A 15811-nucleotide genomic window follows, 5' to 3' on the forward strand; every position below is an offset into this window, starting at 1 on the left:
TGGAAGTTGCAGCAAAATGAAAGCAGCAGTGGCATGTGTGGCATGTCTCCTGACAAGCAATCATGCAGTCTTACCCTTCTTGAACAAGATGAATTGCCTGAATCTGATGTCCACATCGGGCGACCCACTCACACATTATCTTTGGGAGGAAGGAGGGTGCTTGTGCTTCGGGTTTAGGAACTGGACTTTAGTTTTATCTTGCTTTCCTCATTCTTTTTCCGAAAGTTGGTGTCTGTACACAATCCTTTGATCAGGTGATAGTAAAATTAAAACAAGGAAAATAAATACTCCCTAAGACTGTCTGGGCTGTGGCTGACAAGAATAATTAAATTTGCTTTCTGTCACTGTCCATGCAGTGGTAAAAGCTTTAGTCTGGGCTTAGACTAAGAAAACTATGCAAATTTTGCTTTTACAGGAGAGGCGATTACACATGTATGTGGTGTACTGTCAAAACAAACCAAAATCTGAATATATAGTAGCGGAATGTGGTGCATATTTTGAGGTAAGGTTTGGCCTTCATTCCTTATTCATGTTGCAGCTTAAAATACACCTGACAGGATCTCTTCTCCCCTCTCATATTTGCACACACATTCCTACAGCTGTGTCAGCAAGCTTATCCCATTTGGATTATTGGCTTTCCCCCTTTCTATCTTTGCTTTCCAAGTAAATTCTGTCTTACATTTAGCAGTGTGTTCTTTCTCATGTGCCCCACCTGATTCCCTGTACATTTGTTGCTGGTAGGACCAGGCAGTTTGTGGGGGGCTGTCTTACTTACCTGTGGTATCAGTTTTTTTGTTTGGTAAAGCATATTTATGCAAATAGTAAGGGGTACAGCAAGCTCTACATCTGCCACTTAGAGTCAAAGTTAGCTCTGAAGGAAAACAAGTGGAATAGATACAGATGAAAAGTTATGCCATAATTAAATTAATTCATCCTTAAAGTGCAAAAATACTCTTTATTAGAAAGTTTTGTCATTTACCTCATTGTTTTAACGGTTGCATGGATGATTGACACATATTGTAGCAGGTGTGAGGAACTGAGGGTGTTTGCACACACACATACAAATATGGAGAATGATACCAGAAGTTAAAGGAAGAGAGCAACCCCTCCATACTTTATGGTTCCTAAACCTTTTTATGAAAGGATTCCATTTATGTCTGTCTCAAGGTCTAGAAACTGCCTCAAATATTAAATTTAAAAATTCTAACATTTCTGCTTAAAATCCTTTTTTTTTTTAAAGCAACATTTCTGCCATGTAAGCTGTTAACAACTATTCAAGGTTCATTCCCTTTGGTTTGGGGGTTGTTTCATTCCATTTAATTGACAGATAGTGCCAGTATTCTTTCCAGAAAATTTTTGTACCCATTTCTGAAGAGATTTCATGCTTGATACATTCACTTTAACCTCCTTTTCTACCCACCCACCCACTCAACAAGAAGAGTAAAGGAAAATTACCGTATTTTTCGCTCTATAAGACGCACCAGACCACAAGACACACCTAGTTTTTGGAGGAGGAAAACAAGAAAAAAAATATTCTGAATCTCAGAAGCCAGAACAGCAAGAGGGATCACTGCGCAGTGAAAGCAGCAATCTCTCTGGCTTCTGGGATAGCTGTGCAGCCTGCATTTGCTCCATAAGACGCACACACATTTCCCCTTACTTTTTGGGAGGGAAAAAGTGAGTCTTATAGAGCAAAAAATATGGTATATTCATCTGTACAATACTAATCTTAATTGTTTCTGGCCTATTGTAGTAACATTTGGACTAGTCTAACTGTTTGGTTTGGAAAGATGGGCTAGTCAACATGTCATAGATGACTATAATCTCAGGGAATTGACAGAAGGCACGTTACAAAATTTTGCTAAAACTAAGTAAGGCATAGTCTGGTCAGTGCTTGAATGGGGACCCCTTGAGTTTCCTTGGAAGAAAGACAAGATATAAATAAGTATATATTTTTTGTTGATATTGCCTACTTTTTATTTTCTAGGAGGTGCAACAAGAAATAAACCAGCGGCTAACTCTCAGTGACTTCTTAATAAAGCCCATTCAAAGAATAACCAAGTACCAGCTGCTACTCAAGGTGAAATATACCAGTGAAGTGTTGTGTCTAGGAAAAAGGTTATCCAAATACCTGTATACTGATAATGGCAAAAAAAAAACACCAAACCCAACCCAGTTGCTGTAGCAGGCTAAACCACAATGCTCCCTGGAGGTGTGCAAGGGCATCTGTATGTATACTGGAGCTTTACTTGTTTGTTTTCCCCCATACTGCATCAAAGCTATTGCAGTACAGGGGGCATGCACTGTGAAGGCAGGGTTGAGTGGATGGGGTGTTTTCCAGGTGCCCTATAGAGACCATTTAAAGTTGAAAGGTACAGTTTACGTGTTCAGCATTCAAAAAGCCTTCAGATTCAATAATGCATAACAAAATTACTGTAGATCACAATAAAATTTTTAAATGCATACATTTTGTTTCAGTCTTGTGTTCTATTTGTTCATCAGTTAGGACCTTTATGTCTATAAATGGGTGGAACTTTTAAACCGCAGCATAGACTCACCTAAAGTTAGTGGTCTCATGTGTCTTTATTCCTTAACATCTCGGGAGGGTTTGGAACCTTGCCACGCAAAATCATTTCCACAAGTAAGCAAGTATGCCTTCAAAGGGGAAGATATCAATATCTATTCTTGTTAATTATTTTTAAGAGGATGTTTTTCATTCCTGTAGGATTTCCTAAAATACAGTGAAAAAGCTGGGCTGGAATGTTCAGAGACAGAGGTAAGGACTTTTATCTGCTTTCTTTTCTCTTTTGCATTGTTTTTATTGAATGATTATAATGTGTTCATGTTGGCTTGGGTGTTTGTATATTAACAGAAAGTCAAGATACCAAAAAAGTATATAAGAGTGATTTTCATATGGTGAAACCAGTAAGAAGAAGAAAAAATGATTTTTTAATTGTTTACTCACCACCCCCACTGCCTTTAAATACTTGCTTTTATGCTGTATTCATTTTCAGTAATGTTTAATGTAAAATGTCAACTCGGGCTAAAATTAGTGAATGAAAACCTAGCATTATGAGCAGCAAATTGAATATCCTCACTTTAGACTTTCCTTGCCTTCTTCCTTTGGTCATCAAGGATATTTGCAATTGACACAAGGTAACATATGATGATTACCATAATAAAAGACAAAAGTGGAAAGGACCTAACAGAAGCAGAAGACATCAAGAGGTGGCAAGAATACACAGAGGAATTATACCAGAAAAAAATGGATGGCTCGTACACCCCAGGTAGTGTGGTTGCTGACCTTGAGCCAGACACCCTGGAGAGTGAAGTCAAATGGGCCTTAGAAAGCACTGCTAATGACAAGGCTAGTGGAAGTGATGATATTCCAGCTGAACTATTTAAAATTTTAAACTATGATGCTGTTAAGGTGCTACACTCAATATGGCAGCAAGTTTGGAAAACTCAGCAGTGGCCAGAGGATTGGAGAAGATCAGTCTACATCCCAATCCTAAAGAAGGGCAGCGCCAAAGAATGCTCCAACTACCACACAGTTGCACTCATTTCACATGCTGCAAGGTTATGCTTAAAATTCTACAAGGTAGGCTCAAGCAGTATGTGGACCGAGAACTCCCAGAAATGCAAGCTGGATTTAGAAGGGGCAGAGGAACCAGAGACCAAATTGCAAACATGCGCTGGATTATGGAGAAAGCTAGAGAGTTCCAGAAAGACATCGACTTCTGCTTCATTGACTATGCAAAAGCCTTTGACTGTGTCGACCACAGCAAACTATGGCAAGTTCTTAAAGAAATGGGAGTGCCTGATCACCTCATCTGTCTCCTGAGAAATCTCTATGTGGGACAAGAAGCTACAGTTAGAACTGGATATGGAACAACTGATTGGTTCAAAATTGGGAAAGGAGTACGGCAAGGCTGTATATTGTCTCCCTGCTTATTTAACTTATATACAGAATTCATCATGCGAAAGGCTGGGCTGGATGAATCCCAAGCTGGAATTAAGATTGCCGGAAGAAATATCAACAACCTCAGATATGCAGATGACACAACCTTGATGGCAGAAAGTGAGGAGGAATTAAAGAACCTTTTAATGAGGGTGAAAGAGAAGAGCGCAAAATATGGTCTGAAGCTCAACATCAAAAAAACGAAGATCATGGCCACTGGTCCCATCACCTCCTGGCAAATAGAAGGGGAAGAAATGGAGGCAGTGAGAGATTTTACTTTCTTGGGCTCCATGATCACTGCAGATGGTGACAGCAGTCACGAAATTAAAAGACGCCTGCTCCTTGGAAGAAAGGCGATGGCAAACTTAGACAGCATCTTAAAAAGCAGAGACATCACCTTGCCAGCAAAGGTCCGTATAGTTAAAGCCATGGTTTTCCCAGTAGTGATGTATGGAAGTGAGAGCTGGACCATAAAGAAGGCTGATCGCCGAAGAATTGATGCTTTTGAATTATGGTGCTGGAGGAGACTCTTGAGAGTCCCATGGACTGCAAGAAGATCAAACGTATCCATTCTTAAAGAAATCAGCCCTGAGTGCTCACTGGAAAGACAGATCGTGAAGCTGAGGCTCCAATACTTTGGCCACCTCATGAGAAGAGAAGACTCCCTGGAAAAGACCCTGATGTTGGGAAAGATGGAGGGCACAAGGAGAAGGGGACGACAGAGGACGAGATGGTTGGACGGTGTTCTCGAAGCTACAAACATGAGTCTGACCAAACTGCGGGAGGCAGTGGAAGACAGGAGTGCCTGGCGTGCTCTGGTCCATGGGGTCACGAAGAGTCGGACATGACTAAACGATTAAACAACAACAACATATGATGCATTAATTAAAAACACAGAGTTACAAATTTGGAAGACACAAGTTTGGATACCAGCCTAGAACTTGCAAAGGGTCTTTCAGTAGACCAAGATGTTGCTTGATCTCACTTCCATCGCCCCCTTCAGGAGTTGTGATCTAACAGCTGGAGGGGACCGTGTTGGCTACCAAACAGTATTTGTTCAGATAATTTTATTTAAGTCCCTTTCAAGCATTCTCCACATGCTCACCTTTGTGTTGAATGGAGTTTTACTGCCCCTTCCTGCCATCAGTTCATGGGGGGGGGGGGAGTCTGAAGTGGGGAGCTTTCTCTTTATGCATAGGCTCATTCTGTCCCATACTGCTGTCGTTGCCGATAATTGGATCAGTGGGCACATTTTGAATTCTGAGAGAGTGCACCATGGGGGCATGGCATAACACAAAATTAGACAATACAATCAGATGGAGCTTTTCCCTCATTCACAGGTCTTGAACAGAAGTTAAAAATCCTTTTCCTATGTCCAAAACCAAGCCTTCTGTAGCCCCACTTAAAGGCAGGCTGTGCAGCTATTCATCAGGGCTTGCATTTAGTAAAGTTAATGGGGCTTGCTGATAGTTAATGGTCTCTAGATGGTTTGAGGCAAAGGCAGCTTCATATGACTGGCTTGCAAGGTAGTAAGGGATTCAGTTCCTGCCCCACCTGTGGTTGGCTTCACTGAACAACTTTCACACCACAGCCAAAACAAGGAAGGCTCTTCTTGTTCTGGTCGCTTTGGGCATTTCCTGTGTACAGCAGGCATCTACATGGGTGCGGATTGTGGTCAGTCCTTGGTGGCAATAATTGTGCCTGCTAGAATTATTTTGTAGGTGGATTTTTGTGTCACACTGTAGGTGTGATGGGAAGCCATATTTGAAGTTCCACTGTCTAGCTGCTTTAATAATTGGTTATACTGTCCTGCAAAATAAGCATTGACCCCCTTGCTTGAGCATTCTTGAGCTATTTGCTCCACTGACATCTTTCTACAAGATACCCACTTTCAGACTCTGGCCTGTGTACCATGGATGGAAGGGTCAATACGTGGTTTGCCCTACCTTGAGTAGGGTAGCACACTAGATGCCATTTCATTCCTTCCAGTTCTGATCATGTATTGCCTCTCTCCAATAGAAAGCTGTGGAGCTGATGTGCCTTGTTCCTAAACGCTGCAATGACATGATGAACCTGGGTCGTCTTCAGGGCTTTGAGGTAGAAGTCAATATTTTTCAATGTGGATGTAATAGTACAATTGTTGGCACTAATAGCTGTGTCTCATTGGAATAGCCCAACTGCATTTTAGAAAGGGGGGTGTGTGTGTGTGAACTTTCTTCCATAAAATGGTGGGTATGATATGCTTAAACTTTCTGCTTTGAGTCTTACCCAAGAAGGAAGTTTTGTTTGTACACTTGTGGGCATGAGTGTGCTCTCACACATGTGCATACACACACGCAGCTGAAAAGAGACTGTTTAATCATTTCCTTTGGCACCTGTAATCACATAGCAAGCAGTTTCTTATGCCTGGTTCCTTTTACCTTTGCTGCTGTTGTTGAAGGCATCACTGTGACTCTCAGTCCAGTGAAACCTTGAAGCTTCTATGTAGTATTGTGTAGAAGTTGTTGTAGCTTATAGATAATTTCCCTGTTACTCCTGATTCTCCACTGTGGGATTGCTTAATTTATAAGTCATTTTGATTAAAACTTCAGGCATCTGCTTCAGAGTCACCAGTGTGGAAATCTTACATATTGCAGAGCATTGGACAGAATCCCCTCTAACACATACAATATAGTATGCACACCTGTGTGTGTGCATGCCAGATTCCTGTGTTCCTTCGGGGGGGGGGGGTTGTTGCAGGAAGTTTGCAAAGGTCAGATATATGGGTGGGCATTCATATATTGTACATAATTCCATATTCATGTTAGGGTATTGGGTACATGAACTTGGTAGCGAGTTTTGAGCATAAATGGCTAAGCATCATGTGATAAGGAATCATTTCACACACGTGAGCAAATCCTAAGGTCTACCCCAGACCATGTGATAACATGCTGGCCATGATTGGGTGCCTTTCCTCTTTCTATGCCATCTGTGTTTAACTTAATATTTATTTAACTTAGGGCAAGCTGGCAGCCCAAGGGAAGTTGCTACAGCAGGATACGTTCTATGTAACGGAGCAGGATTCTGGAGGTCTCTCTCGGCCAAAAGAGCGCAGAGTTTTCCTCTTTGAGCAAATTGTCATCTTTAGTGAACTTCTGAGGAAAGGCTCTCTAACACCTGGGTACCTGTTTAAGCGAAGCATAAAGGTAAGTTGTGGTTGTGCTTCCTTGAATCATTTGGAAACTTCACTGCAGTGCATTTTTCCTTTTCTTGGTTTGCTGCACACTAGATAGCAAAGTTGGTGGTGTGAAAAGGTCCTTCTGCTTCAGTGCAGGAGGTTTAAAGAAGGTGGTCATTAGGCCCTTATCCAGTCCTACAGTTCTATCATGTGATTCTCTGACTTGCAGCCATGGTGTACGATATATATATATATATATATATATATATATATATATATATATATATATATATTCTATTATTCTGTGATGTGTGTGTGTATGTGCAGACTGAGTGATTAAATAAAACAGCTAGGATAGCATAGCGTTAGGATAATGAGCATCAAAATAACATCACATCTAATTAGAGCTGAACTATCTAAACCAGCATTGGAGAACCTTAGGCCTAGGGACCAAATGCCCCTTGGCCCCTCAGTACTCTCACTTGGCCATACCCCATCCCCGAGCTACACCCTCTCACAGACAGCCTCAGCAGTCTCCTTCACTGCTTTTGCCTGCATGACATGTGTTGTTGACCTACAAAAACACCTCTTGCTTGCCTTGATGGATGGGTGTGTGTGTGTGTGTGTGTGCACGCTTCTTAATTCTACATGGCTCAAATATAGCCTACTGTACAAAGGTGGAAGTTGCATCTGTTGCCCCACCCACTTTCATCTGTGCCCTACTGGCATCCGACCCATAGAAGGTTGCCCATGAAGGAAAGAGACCTTCAGGACTGAAAAAGATTCCCAACCCCTGCTCTAAATGTTCAGCAAAAAACTTCAGTCAGCAGATGATAAACCTTTGTACACTTGCATGGTATGCCTGGGCAAATAGCATTATACTTTCCTTCTTAGAGGCTCTTCTGTTGATACATGTGTTTATTTGACAATATGACAGAAAGCATTTTCTGTTTTGGAGGGCATCTCATGTAGAGCAATTTTCTTCCTCCCACCCATAATTATTAGCATTGCTAACCATTAAAGAAAGCCAGTAACTCAGAGATAATTGAACTGTTCATGAAGATGCCTAGCACAGAAGCTGAAGAACAAAGCTGAAAGCCAAGTATTCTCTATGGGACGTTACTTCCAGAGAGTTCCTCCTCTGGAGAAGTGAACCTTCTGTGGTTGCTGCTCTTCATTTGGACAGTGGTGGCAGGGCCATCTTTCAGTTTAGCTGCTATATAGTTTACCTGAATTTGCTTGCTCCCCCTTGAATGAGCATTGAGCTTTCTCTGGTTGCTTGCAGATGACATACCTAATCCTTGAGGATAATGTGGACAATGATCCCTGCAAATTCGCACTCATGAGTCGGGAAACGTCAGAAAGGCTCATTTTGCAGGCAGCCAATCCTGAAATCCAGCAAGCTTGGGTGGAGGATATCAATCAAGTGCTGGACACACAGAGAGACTTTTTAAATGGTAAGCATTTTTATCTGTCCTTAATTATAGAAAACCCAAGTGCTTTCTGACTGTTCTGGGCAGAACCTTATTCCTACCTAGATTGCTGTTGCAGGCCGCCTCCATAACTGTCATGCACGCTGACCTTCCTTTTAAATGGAGCATGACTGGAGGCAGATAAATTTTGTGCTAAGTATTAAAATCTAGAGTGAAAATCTTTTTTTTTTAGGAAGTCTAGCAGTGGAGTTCAGGATGGGGTGTGTTGGATTGTACCATTGTCCCCCAGATCACCCCATCCAGATACTTACTGCCACTCTCGAAGAACTCTAAAAATGGTTAGCAAGACAAGTCCTACTTTCTCAGAAGCCATGTTAATTCTTCTTCAGCGGCACTGCGTTTGTATACGCTATCATCTTTCACAACGGTGTCCACCAATTTACCTGGAACAGATGTTAGGCTAATTGGCTTGTCGTTTCCTGTATCCCTCTTTAAAAATTGGCCACTTCACAGTCCTTAGGTATACAAGCCAGTCTTGGGTACAAGCTACATTTCCCCCCCAATGAAGCTAAATCATGTGATATTCAGGACATATTAGAGGAAGTCCTACTTCACACAGTGTCTAGTTTCAACTATGGACTCCTCTTCTACTTAGAGGGAATATAGCAGCCCACAGGTTCCCCATCCATGTTATATTTGCATATAGTAAGGGATGGGCATGCAGAGCTCCTGACTTTGAGACTAGGTTTGTTCTATTTTCTTCTTGCTCTCAAGCCAGAATTTTGCAGAAGCTGCCTTTGCCTCTCTTCTCTACCAATTTCATCTTAAATAAAATAAAGATTAGTAAACTTTTAGGTCTAGCTGCTATTTAGTATCAACCACCAGAGCAACAAATTATGAAAGCAGGAGGGGCATCACTGAGCAGACACTGCTCACTGTTGCTGTTATCGAGAGGCTAGAATTGGGGAGTATTACTATGAGTTCCAAGCGAGCCTGATCTGCACCATTGGGTTTTTACGGTTTTGTTAAGTCAGCACTTGTGAAAGTGCTTCCCTCACTCTTCCTGAAGAGAAACTTTCAGTGCTTCCAAGCTATGTAGGTGAATGGTTTGTATTTTCCCAGGCTAGTTGTTTGAAACAACTAAACATGGCATCCCTTGCATTAGGCAAACATGGTGTCGCAAATGGGCAGGTCCGTACTAACTCCTAGTGTTCTACTCCAGCACTACAGTCTCCTATAGAGTACCAGCGCAAAGAAAACAGCAGTTCTGCTGTAATGAGACCCCAGACCAGCAGGGTACCTCAGCCCATCACCAGACCCTATTCCTCAGGTCCAGTAGGGTCGGATAAACCTTTGAAGGCTACAATGCGTAACCCATCTCTTCCACCTCTGAAAATATCTACCTCCAATGGCAGCACAGGGCATGAGCAGCACCAGCCTGGGGACAAATATGAACTAATCAAGGTATGTATGTATTTTTACTTTGTGTTGTTGTTTTTTTACTGCAATGCCATCATTTCAAATTTGGCCTGTTACTGATCCTGCTTAGTGGATGTGAGTACTTGAACCAGATGGTAACTGCTGATCCAAGAAGGAAATGATCTTCAGCTTTCAGATAGCAAAATCCAGTCTTAAGTCTGTTCTGGGTGTTAGGAAAGGGCTGAAGAATCTGCATGGTGCAATTTTTTAAAAAAATTGACAGAGGAAAACACAAGTGCATCTCTAGCCTTGAAATCACTGCCACATGTGCTGGTGGCTATTAGTTGTAATTGCTTTAAAGAACAACAACAATCTTAAGACAAATTCATGGGGAGTGGTCCCCACTGATGGCTGAATGGGAAGTCCATGTTCAGAGGGAGTAGATAACAGCAAGAAAGTGCAATTACCTTCATTCCTTCTTGCAGACTTCTCAGCAACAACTGGCGTAAGTGAAACATAGGAATCTGAGGTATACCAAGTCAGACTGTTAGTCTGCCTAGCTCAGTATTGTCTACACTGACTAGCAGGGTTTCAGTCCTAACTCTCTCCCAGCCCTACCTGGACATAAGTTGAACCAGGGAGCTTTTGCACACAAAGTTCTTCTTGCTTCTTATTTTGCTTTACTTTAATTATATCAGCTGCAGTACTTCCATTATGTGACCAGGGTTTCACTTTGCCTTCCAAAACCGATGTTACTTGATGCATTTATTTAACTGATCTTCTTTCTTTGCCCTCCCATCTCCCAAATTAGGAAAATAATCGATTTTCAAAAATGTCCTATGAAATTAGTTGACAACTGTTGTGTCCCAAGCTTATGTGTAGGTTTTTTTCACAAGCAGGCTATTAAAAAGAGCTCCTGCTTATAGTGACAATGAGTATGCATTTGTGAATTTACGCCAACTGATCTGTAGTCTGTCAATCGCACAGCATCACATGAAAGGAAACACAGTGCAGTTGCCTAGGCAACATACTGCTGTGCACACTGAGATGTCTTGTAAACTCTTAGTACACTTAAATGTGTTGCCCAGGAGATGCTGATAAAAAACTTAGCATTGCACCCGAGCTATCTTGTCACTGTTGCTTTCTGTGTCTCTTCTTCAGAATGACTTGGGTGGGTGCAATGGGACCTCTTCTATGGTGGTCATCAAAGATTACTATGCACTGAAGGAGAATGAAATCTGTGTCAACCAGGGTGAGGTGGTCCAAGTACTTGCCATTAACCAGCAGAACATGTTCCTTGTGTACCAGCCTGCCAATGACCATTCACCAGCAGCAGAAGGATGGATCCCAGGGAATATATTGGCTCCCCTCACTAAATCAACTACAGATAATAGCGATGGAGGCATAAAGTAAGTGCTGTGTTGGATTCCCTGGGAGCAGTATGTGGATTTTTGAGGAAAAATAAAACCCAAATCTTAGGATTTTCCTGCCTTTTTTTTTAAATCTACAGTGCCATTGGAACAAACTTTGCTTGGTAACACAACATGGGGTATCCATGTTGGCATAGTTGGGCTTTTGTTGGAATTTTGTTCTCTCCCCGCTCTGCCCCCATAGTTTGTAAAGAATTGAAATCCATAGACAATTTAAAGGGCATGGTTTCCCCCCCCCCCATCCTTTCCTAAATATGGACCTGATTTGACTGGACTTGTATTTATCTTGTGTTTTAAATTGCTTATAATATATATAAATATAAATATAAATATATATATATAGGTTATAATGATATAGAGCAAAGAAAAACACCACCCACATACATCAGGCCTTGTATTGGATTGAGACCCACTTCTCAAGGAATAGAGATTCGATGTTGTCAATGGCAATTTCTTGTACAGATTGTAACTTTTTTATTTTGAAAGTTTCTTTTTTCTGTTCACATAATATTTTGTAAAAATAATTTGGTTTGAGAAATCCCCTTTGGAGTACATTCCTGTAAAAAGTATTTTGCACTATTTAAAGAAACCCATATTTGAAGTCAGGTTGTGCAATATTATGGATAGTCGCAATGTTCATCATTGTACCTGTAATGTAACTAATAATTTTAAATGTACTATTTTAAATATGTAAAATAAATTTTCACCATGAGCATGTTTTGATGAGGTTAAAAAGGACCAGTTTTTGACCCTCTTTAAGTTCTTATTTTTCTTACAATGTTTTGTTGCTTATTTAACAAATGTGTGAATACTATTTCACCTTTTTTTGAAATTTGTCAGTTTGAAATGACTAAATAATGCAAGAAAATGTTTTTGATATTAAATACTGAAGGTACAATCCTTTTTGTAAAACCAGTTGATTTTTATTTTATTTTAATCTTCAGTTGTCAAAAATTGATTCAGCATTGGTTATCTTGCACAGATTCCTTGGAGTACAGTTGTTGAAGGGAGCTCTTCAATTGACTTTTAAGTACTGAATATTAGGTGTGTTGACTCATTAGATTTAATGGATGCTGCAGCAAATGAATAAGGCTCAGTGCAGGCACATTGCTGCCAGTCTTTATATCTTAAGAGAAAAGGAAAGCCTACATGAAGATTTCCACACAAAGACTTTTTTCTTATTAGCCTTAGCCATGATTTATTGTTGCATCTGTATAGATGCTAACCATGTTTAGCTATGAGTCTGATTTCTAACCAGGATTTGAAGCAAGACTGTAAATATTTGCTAAGCTGCTTCACATTAACCATGGTTAGCATTGGTGCATCCTGGGTGTAGTGCTCAACTATGGCAAAAACCAACAAGAAAAGAGGTGAATTTGCACTAAAGGGGGGAGAAAGAAGGTGAGCTCACAGCATACCTCCTGCTTTCTTGTCAATGCTTAATATGGTTAGGTCTGCACTGGGCCTAATAATTTATAGTCTTTACAAAGTTATCATATGTCCTGACCATCATTCATCCCGTGAAGATCGGAAGGTGATGTCAAGGCCTGAGGAAATGGGGAGTAACAGAAGTTTCTTAATGGAACTCACATGCTGGTTTTGCCAGGCGTTTGTGTGATTGGCCTTGCTCAGGGTACCTCCCATATTAGGAACAGCCCAGGGGGCATATTCACAAAATTCAGTGAGATGTGGGAGCAGTTATTTTCATGGCAAGGGGAATTGTCATGTGGGTTGGGACTTAGGTTTTTGACCATGACCTTTCATGCACAAAACTGCTATGCTACAGGAAGACCAATGATACAGCAGACATTGCACCAATGACAATGCACAGTGACTTGTTGGGTGGGGGAAACATGGACAATATATGCATAAATACATAACAGTACAGAGAGAGAAGGCCTATGTATCTCTCTCATGGGTTTCACACTACTATAGAATATCACTGCAAATGCTGGGAATTCTGTACACTTTGTTTCAAAGCCTTTTATGTTCTCAAAATTACTTCAAGCTAACTTGAATGTGTATGGGGAAATGGGAATTTTTCTTCTCCTCCTCTCCAACATTAAAAGTTTGGCCTTTTATTCAGGAAAAAAAGCAAATCTATATCAATCTTACTTCACTAGTTTTATGTTCCTTAATAATGTTCCCATTCTTTCCCATTTACCTTTCATGCTTCTATGGATATTATGCTCAAGTATAATCTTGGAGAAATCTGCCCCCTAAGCTCTGCAAACCAAAGCCCTGTTCATGCCTGCAGTACACACATTCACTGAATGTTTGGGTGAAGGAGTGAAACCACTGGTCATTAGGAGCCCCTTTCACACCTTCTTCTAAATATACTTGAATATGAAGCTATATTTCCCCCACTTGTTCAGTGAGCATGCATGTGGAGGTTGTGAACAGGACTGGTACAGCGCAGTATCACATGGTTTGATGATATCAATATCCATTGCATGCTCCCAAACAATGTTGCCTATCAGACTTATCTTGTAGCACTAGCATATACACAGTTCATAAACTACGGTTGACCACAATTTGATATAAATCAGTTTAGTCTTGTGATGGTGTGGCTTATTTGCTCTAAGCCTTGGGGTTTTTTTGCTTTTTAATATTACACTGCAGCCAAGTAATCTGGTGAACAATACTATAAGCACAAAAGCATTTCAGTATTGGAAGAAAGTGTTGTTTTGTGAGAAAATTCATAAAATGTTCATTCATCTCCCATTTTGCATGCAACTTTTTGAGTAGCTCTACACACCATTTTTCACCACAGTAAAAAAGGTGACTGTCATACATGTGTACACACATCCAGAACCTCTTGCTCAATTGGGAATCCCAGATATATGTACATGAATGTTTAAAAGATGTATGTGTGGATGCCCACCCTTCACATATTTTCTGCAGGAAACACTGGTGTTACAGCAGTGTTTTCCTGTGGCAGTTATGAAGTGCAGACCTGCCCTTTCTTGTAAGGTATGTTGTTATGTCTTCATAACTGGGATCAGAGTCTAGACTTGCAGCATACATACAAACAAACAAACAAACAAACCCAAGACAAATACAGCAGACAACTGAGCCATGGTTCTAGCTGTTTTGCTTCTGTTTTTGAAAAGTGAGTTCTCACTCAGCTGTATACATGAAAATGTATTACAAATCCACGGAGGGAGGATTCTCTGTTATAAAGTGACATGCAGTGGCGATCCAGTTAATGACTAAATAGTTGTCAGTATTCTTATTTGCTTTGATACATACACTTTCCTATTTCTGCTTCCCCATCCTAAAGAAAACATTTTGTGGCAAAGGTAGGATGTGTATTGGGACACAAAATGGGAATATAGAAACTTCATTTTCTGTTCCTTAGAGCAGAAAGACAAGCATTGCTGCACTTAAGCAAAGAAGTTCCTGTTCTTTCAACATGCCTGTGTTTTATCGACTCAGCTGTACTATGATGCTTATCTCCTCTATCTAATAAAGTGGTTATTATCTAACTTCTGATGTTTGGGAGCTGGCACCGAACCATGGAATATACAAATGCTTTGCGTAGCTCTGTAAGATATGCACAAAGACTTGATTTCTCTCTAATTTTGCAATATTTTCACTTTAACTGGAAGAATTTACTTTGCCAACCCTTGCAGGTTATGAATAAGAAGTATGCTGTTATCTGCGGACCTGCAGCCAACTTACAGAAAATATCTTTTTTCAATTAGCAAGAATAAACAAAACATTTGTTCTAGACTAGTTTGAAATCCTGACTTGAATGTTTGCACCCAACTAGGCATATTGCAAGTGGCTTCTCCCTTCTTAAGGGGGGCTGCAGGTATCAAGAACATGTGTGCTGATTGCTTTTCCACATCCCTTCCTCTTCCTACTAAGATACGCCATTTGATTGGTGCATTTTTTGGTACAACAGGAAGTCATGTTCATGGCATACCCTGCGCATGAGAAAGCGGGCAGAAAAGGAAAGCAGTGGCAAAACTGAAGCCAATGGCCTACGTAAACCCAAGGATATTCTGGGCAACAAAGTCTCTGTTAAAGTGAGTAAGGCCATCAGAAGCTATGCGCTGCCTCCTGCTTCTCATCCTCACTCCCCCTGCAACATCCTCTATATGGACAGGGGGTGACATCTGGCTTTTTACTTCGTTTTGTTTTTCCCTATTTGCTTTTTATTTTTAATTTGTTTTACTTTTCGGTAGTAGTAGACATTTTGGCCGGATTTTGCATGCAAGATACAACACAGCTTTTTTCCCTCCTCACCACTGGCATCCAAAATGTAAGTAAATAGTTTCTGTGTGTGTGTGTGTGTGTTTGTGTGTAGTATTTAACTTCAGAAGTTTAATGCAACCATCTAAAGTGTACGTGCAGTTAAAGATGTGCAGTTAAAAAGACCAAGCAGAGCCGAGCAAAATTTTCC

General features: G+C 40.7%; 1 protein-coding gene across 21 annotated transcripts in view; it reads left to right on the plus strand.

Moving 5' to 3' along the window:
* KALRN (kalirin RhoGEF kinase) overlaps positions 1-15811 on the plus strand; it is a 509101-nt gene that overhangs the window by 470276 nt on the left and 23014 nt on the right. For 16 of the 21 annotated variants that reach the window (XM_081004656.1, XM_081004642.1, XM_081004657.1 and 13 more), the window contains 9 exons: positions 416-502; positions 1988-2080; positions 2726-2776; positions 5981-6058; positions 6961-7146; positions 8404-8575; positions 9774-10015; positions 11132-11379; positions 15311-15434. In XM_081004656.1, the coding sequence (XP_080860782.1) occupies positions 416-502; positions 1988-2080; positions 2726-2776; positions 5981-6058; positions 6961-7146; positions 8404-8575; positions 9774-10015; positions 11132-11379; positions 15311-15434 (1281 nt within the window). Of the gene's footprint in view, positions 1-415; positions 503-1987; positions 2081-2725; positions 2777-5980; positions 6059-6960; positions 7147-8403; positions 8576-9773; positions 10016-11131; positions 11467-15035; positions 15058-15310; positions 15435-15811 lie in introns of those variants that run through there. The other 5 variants (XM_081004650.1, XM_081004651.1, XM_081004652.1 and 2 more) reach the window with 2 other exon arrangements.

Source organism: Podarcis pityusensis (assembly GCF_964106645.2).
Source record: "Podarcis pityusensis genome assembly, chromosome: 1".
Classification (NCBI taxonomy): domain Eukaryota; kingdom Metazoa; phylum Chordata; class Lepidosauria; order Squamata; family Lacertidae; genus Podarcis; species Podarcis pityusensis.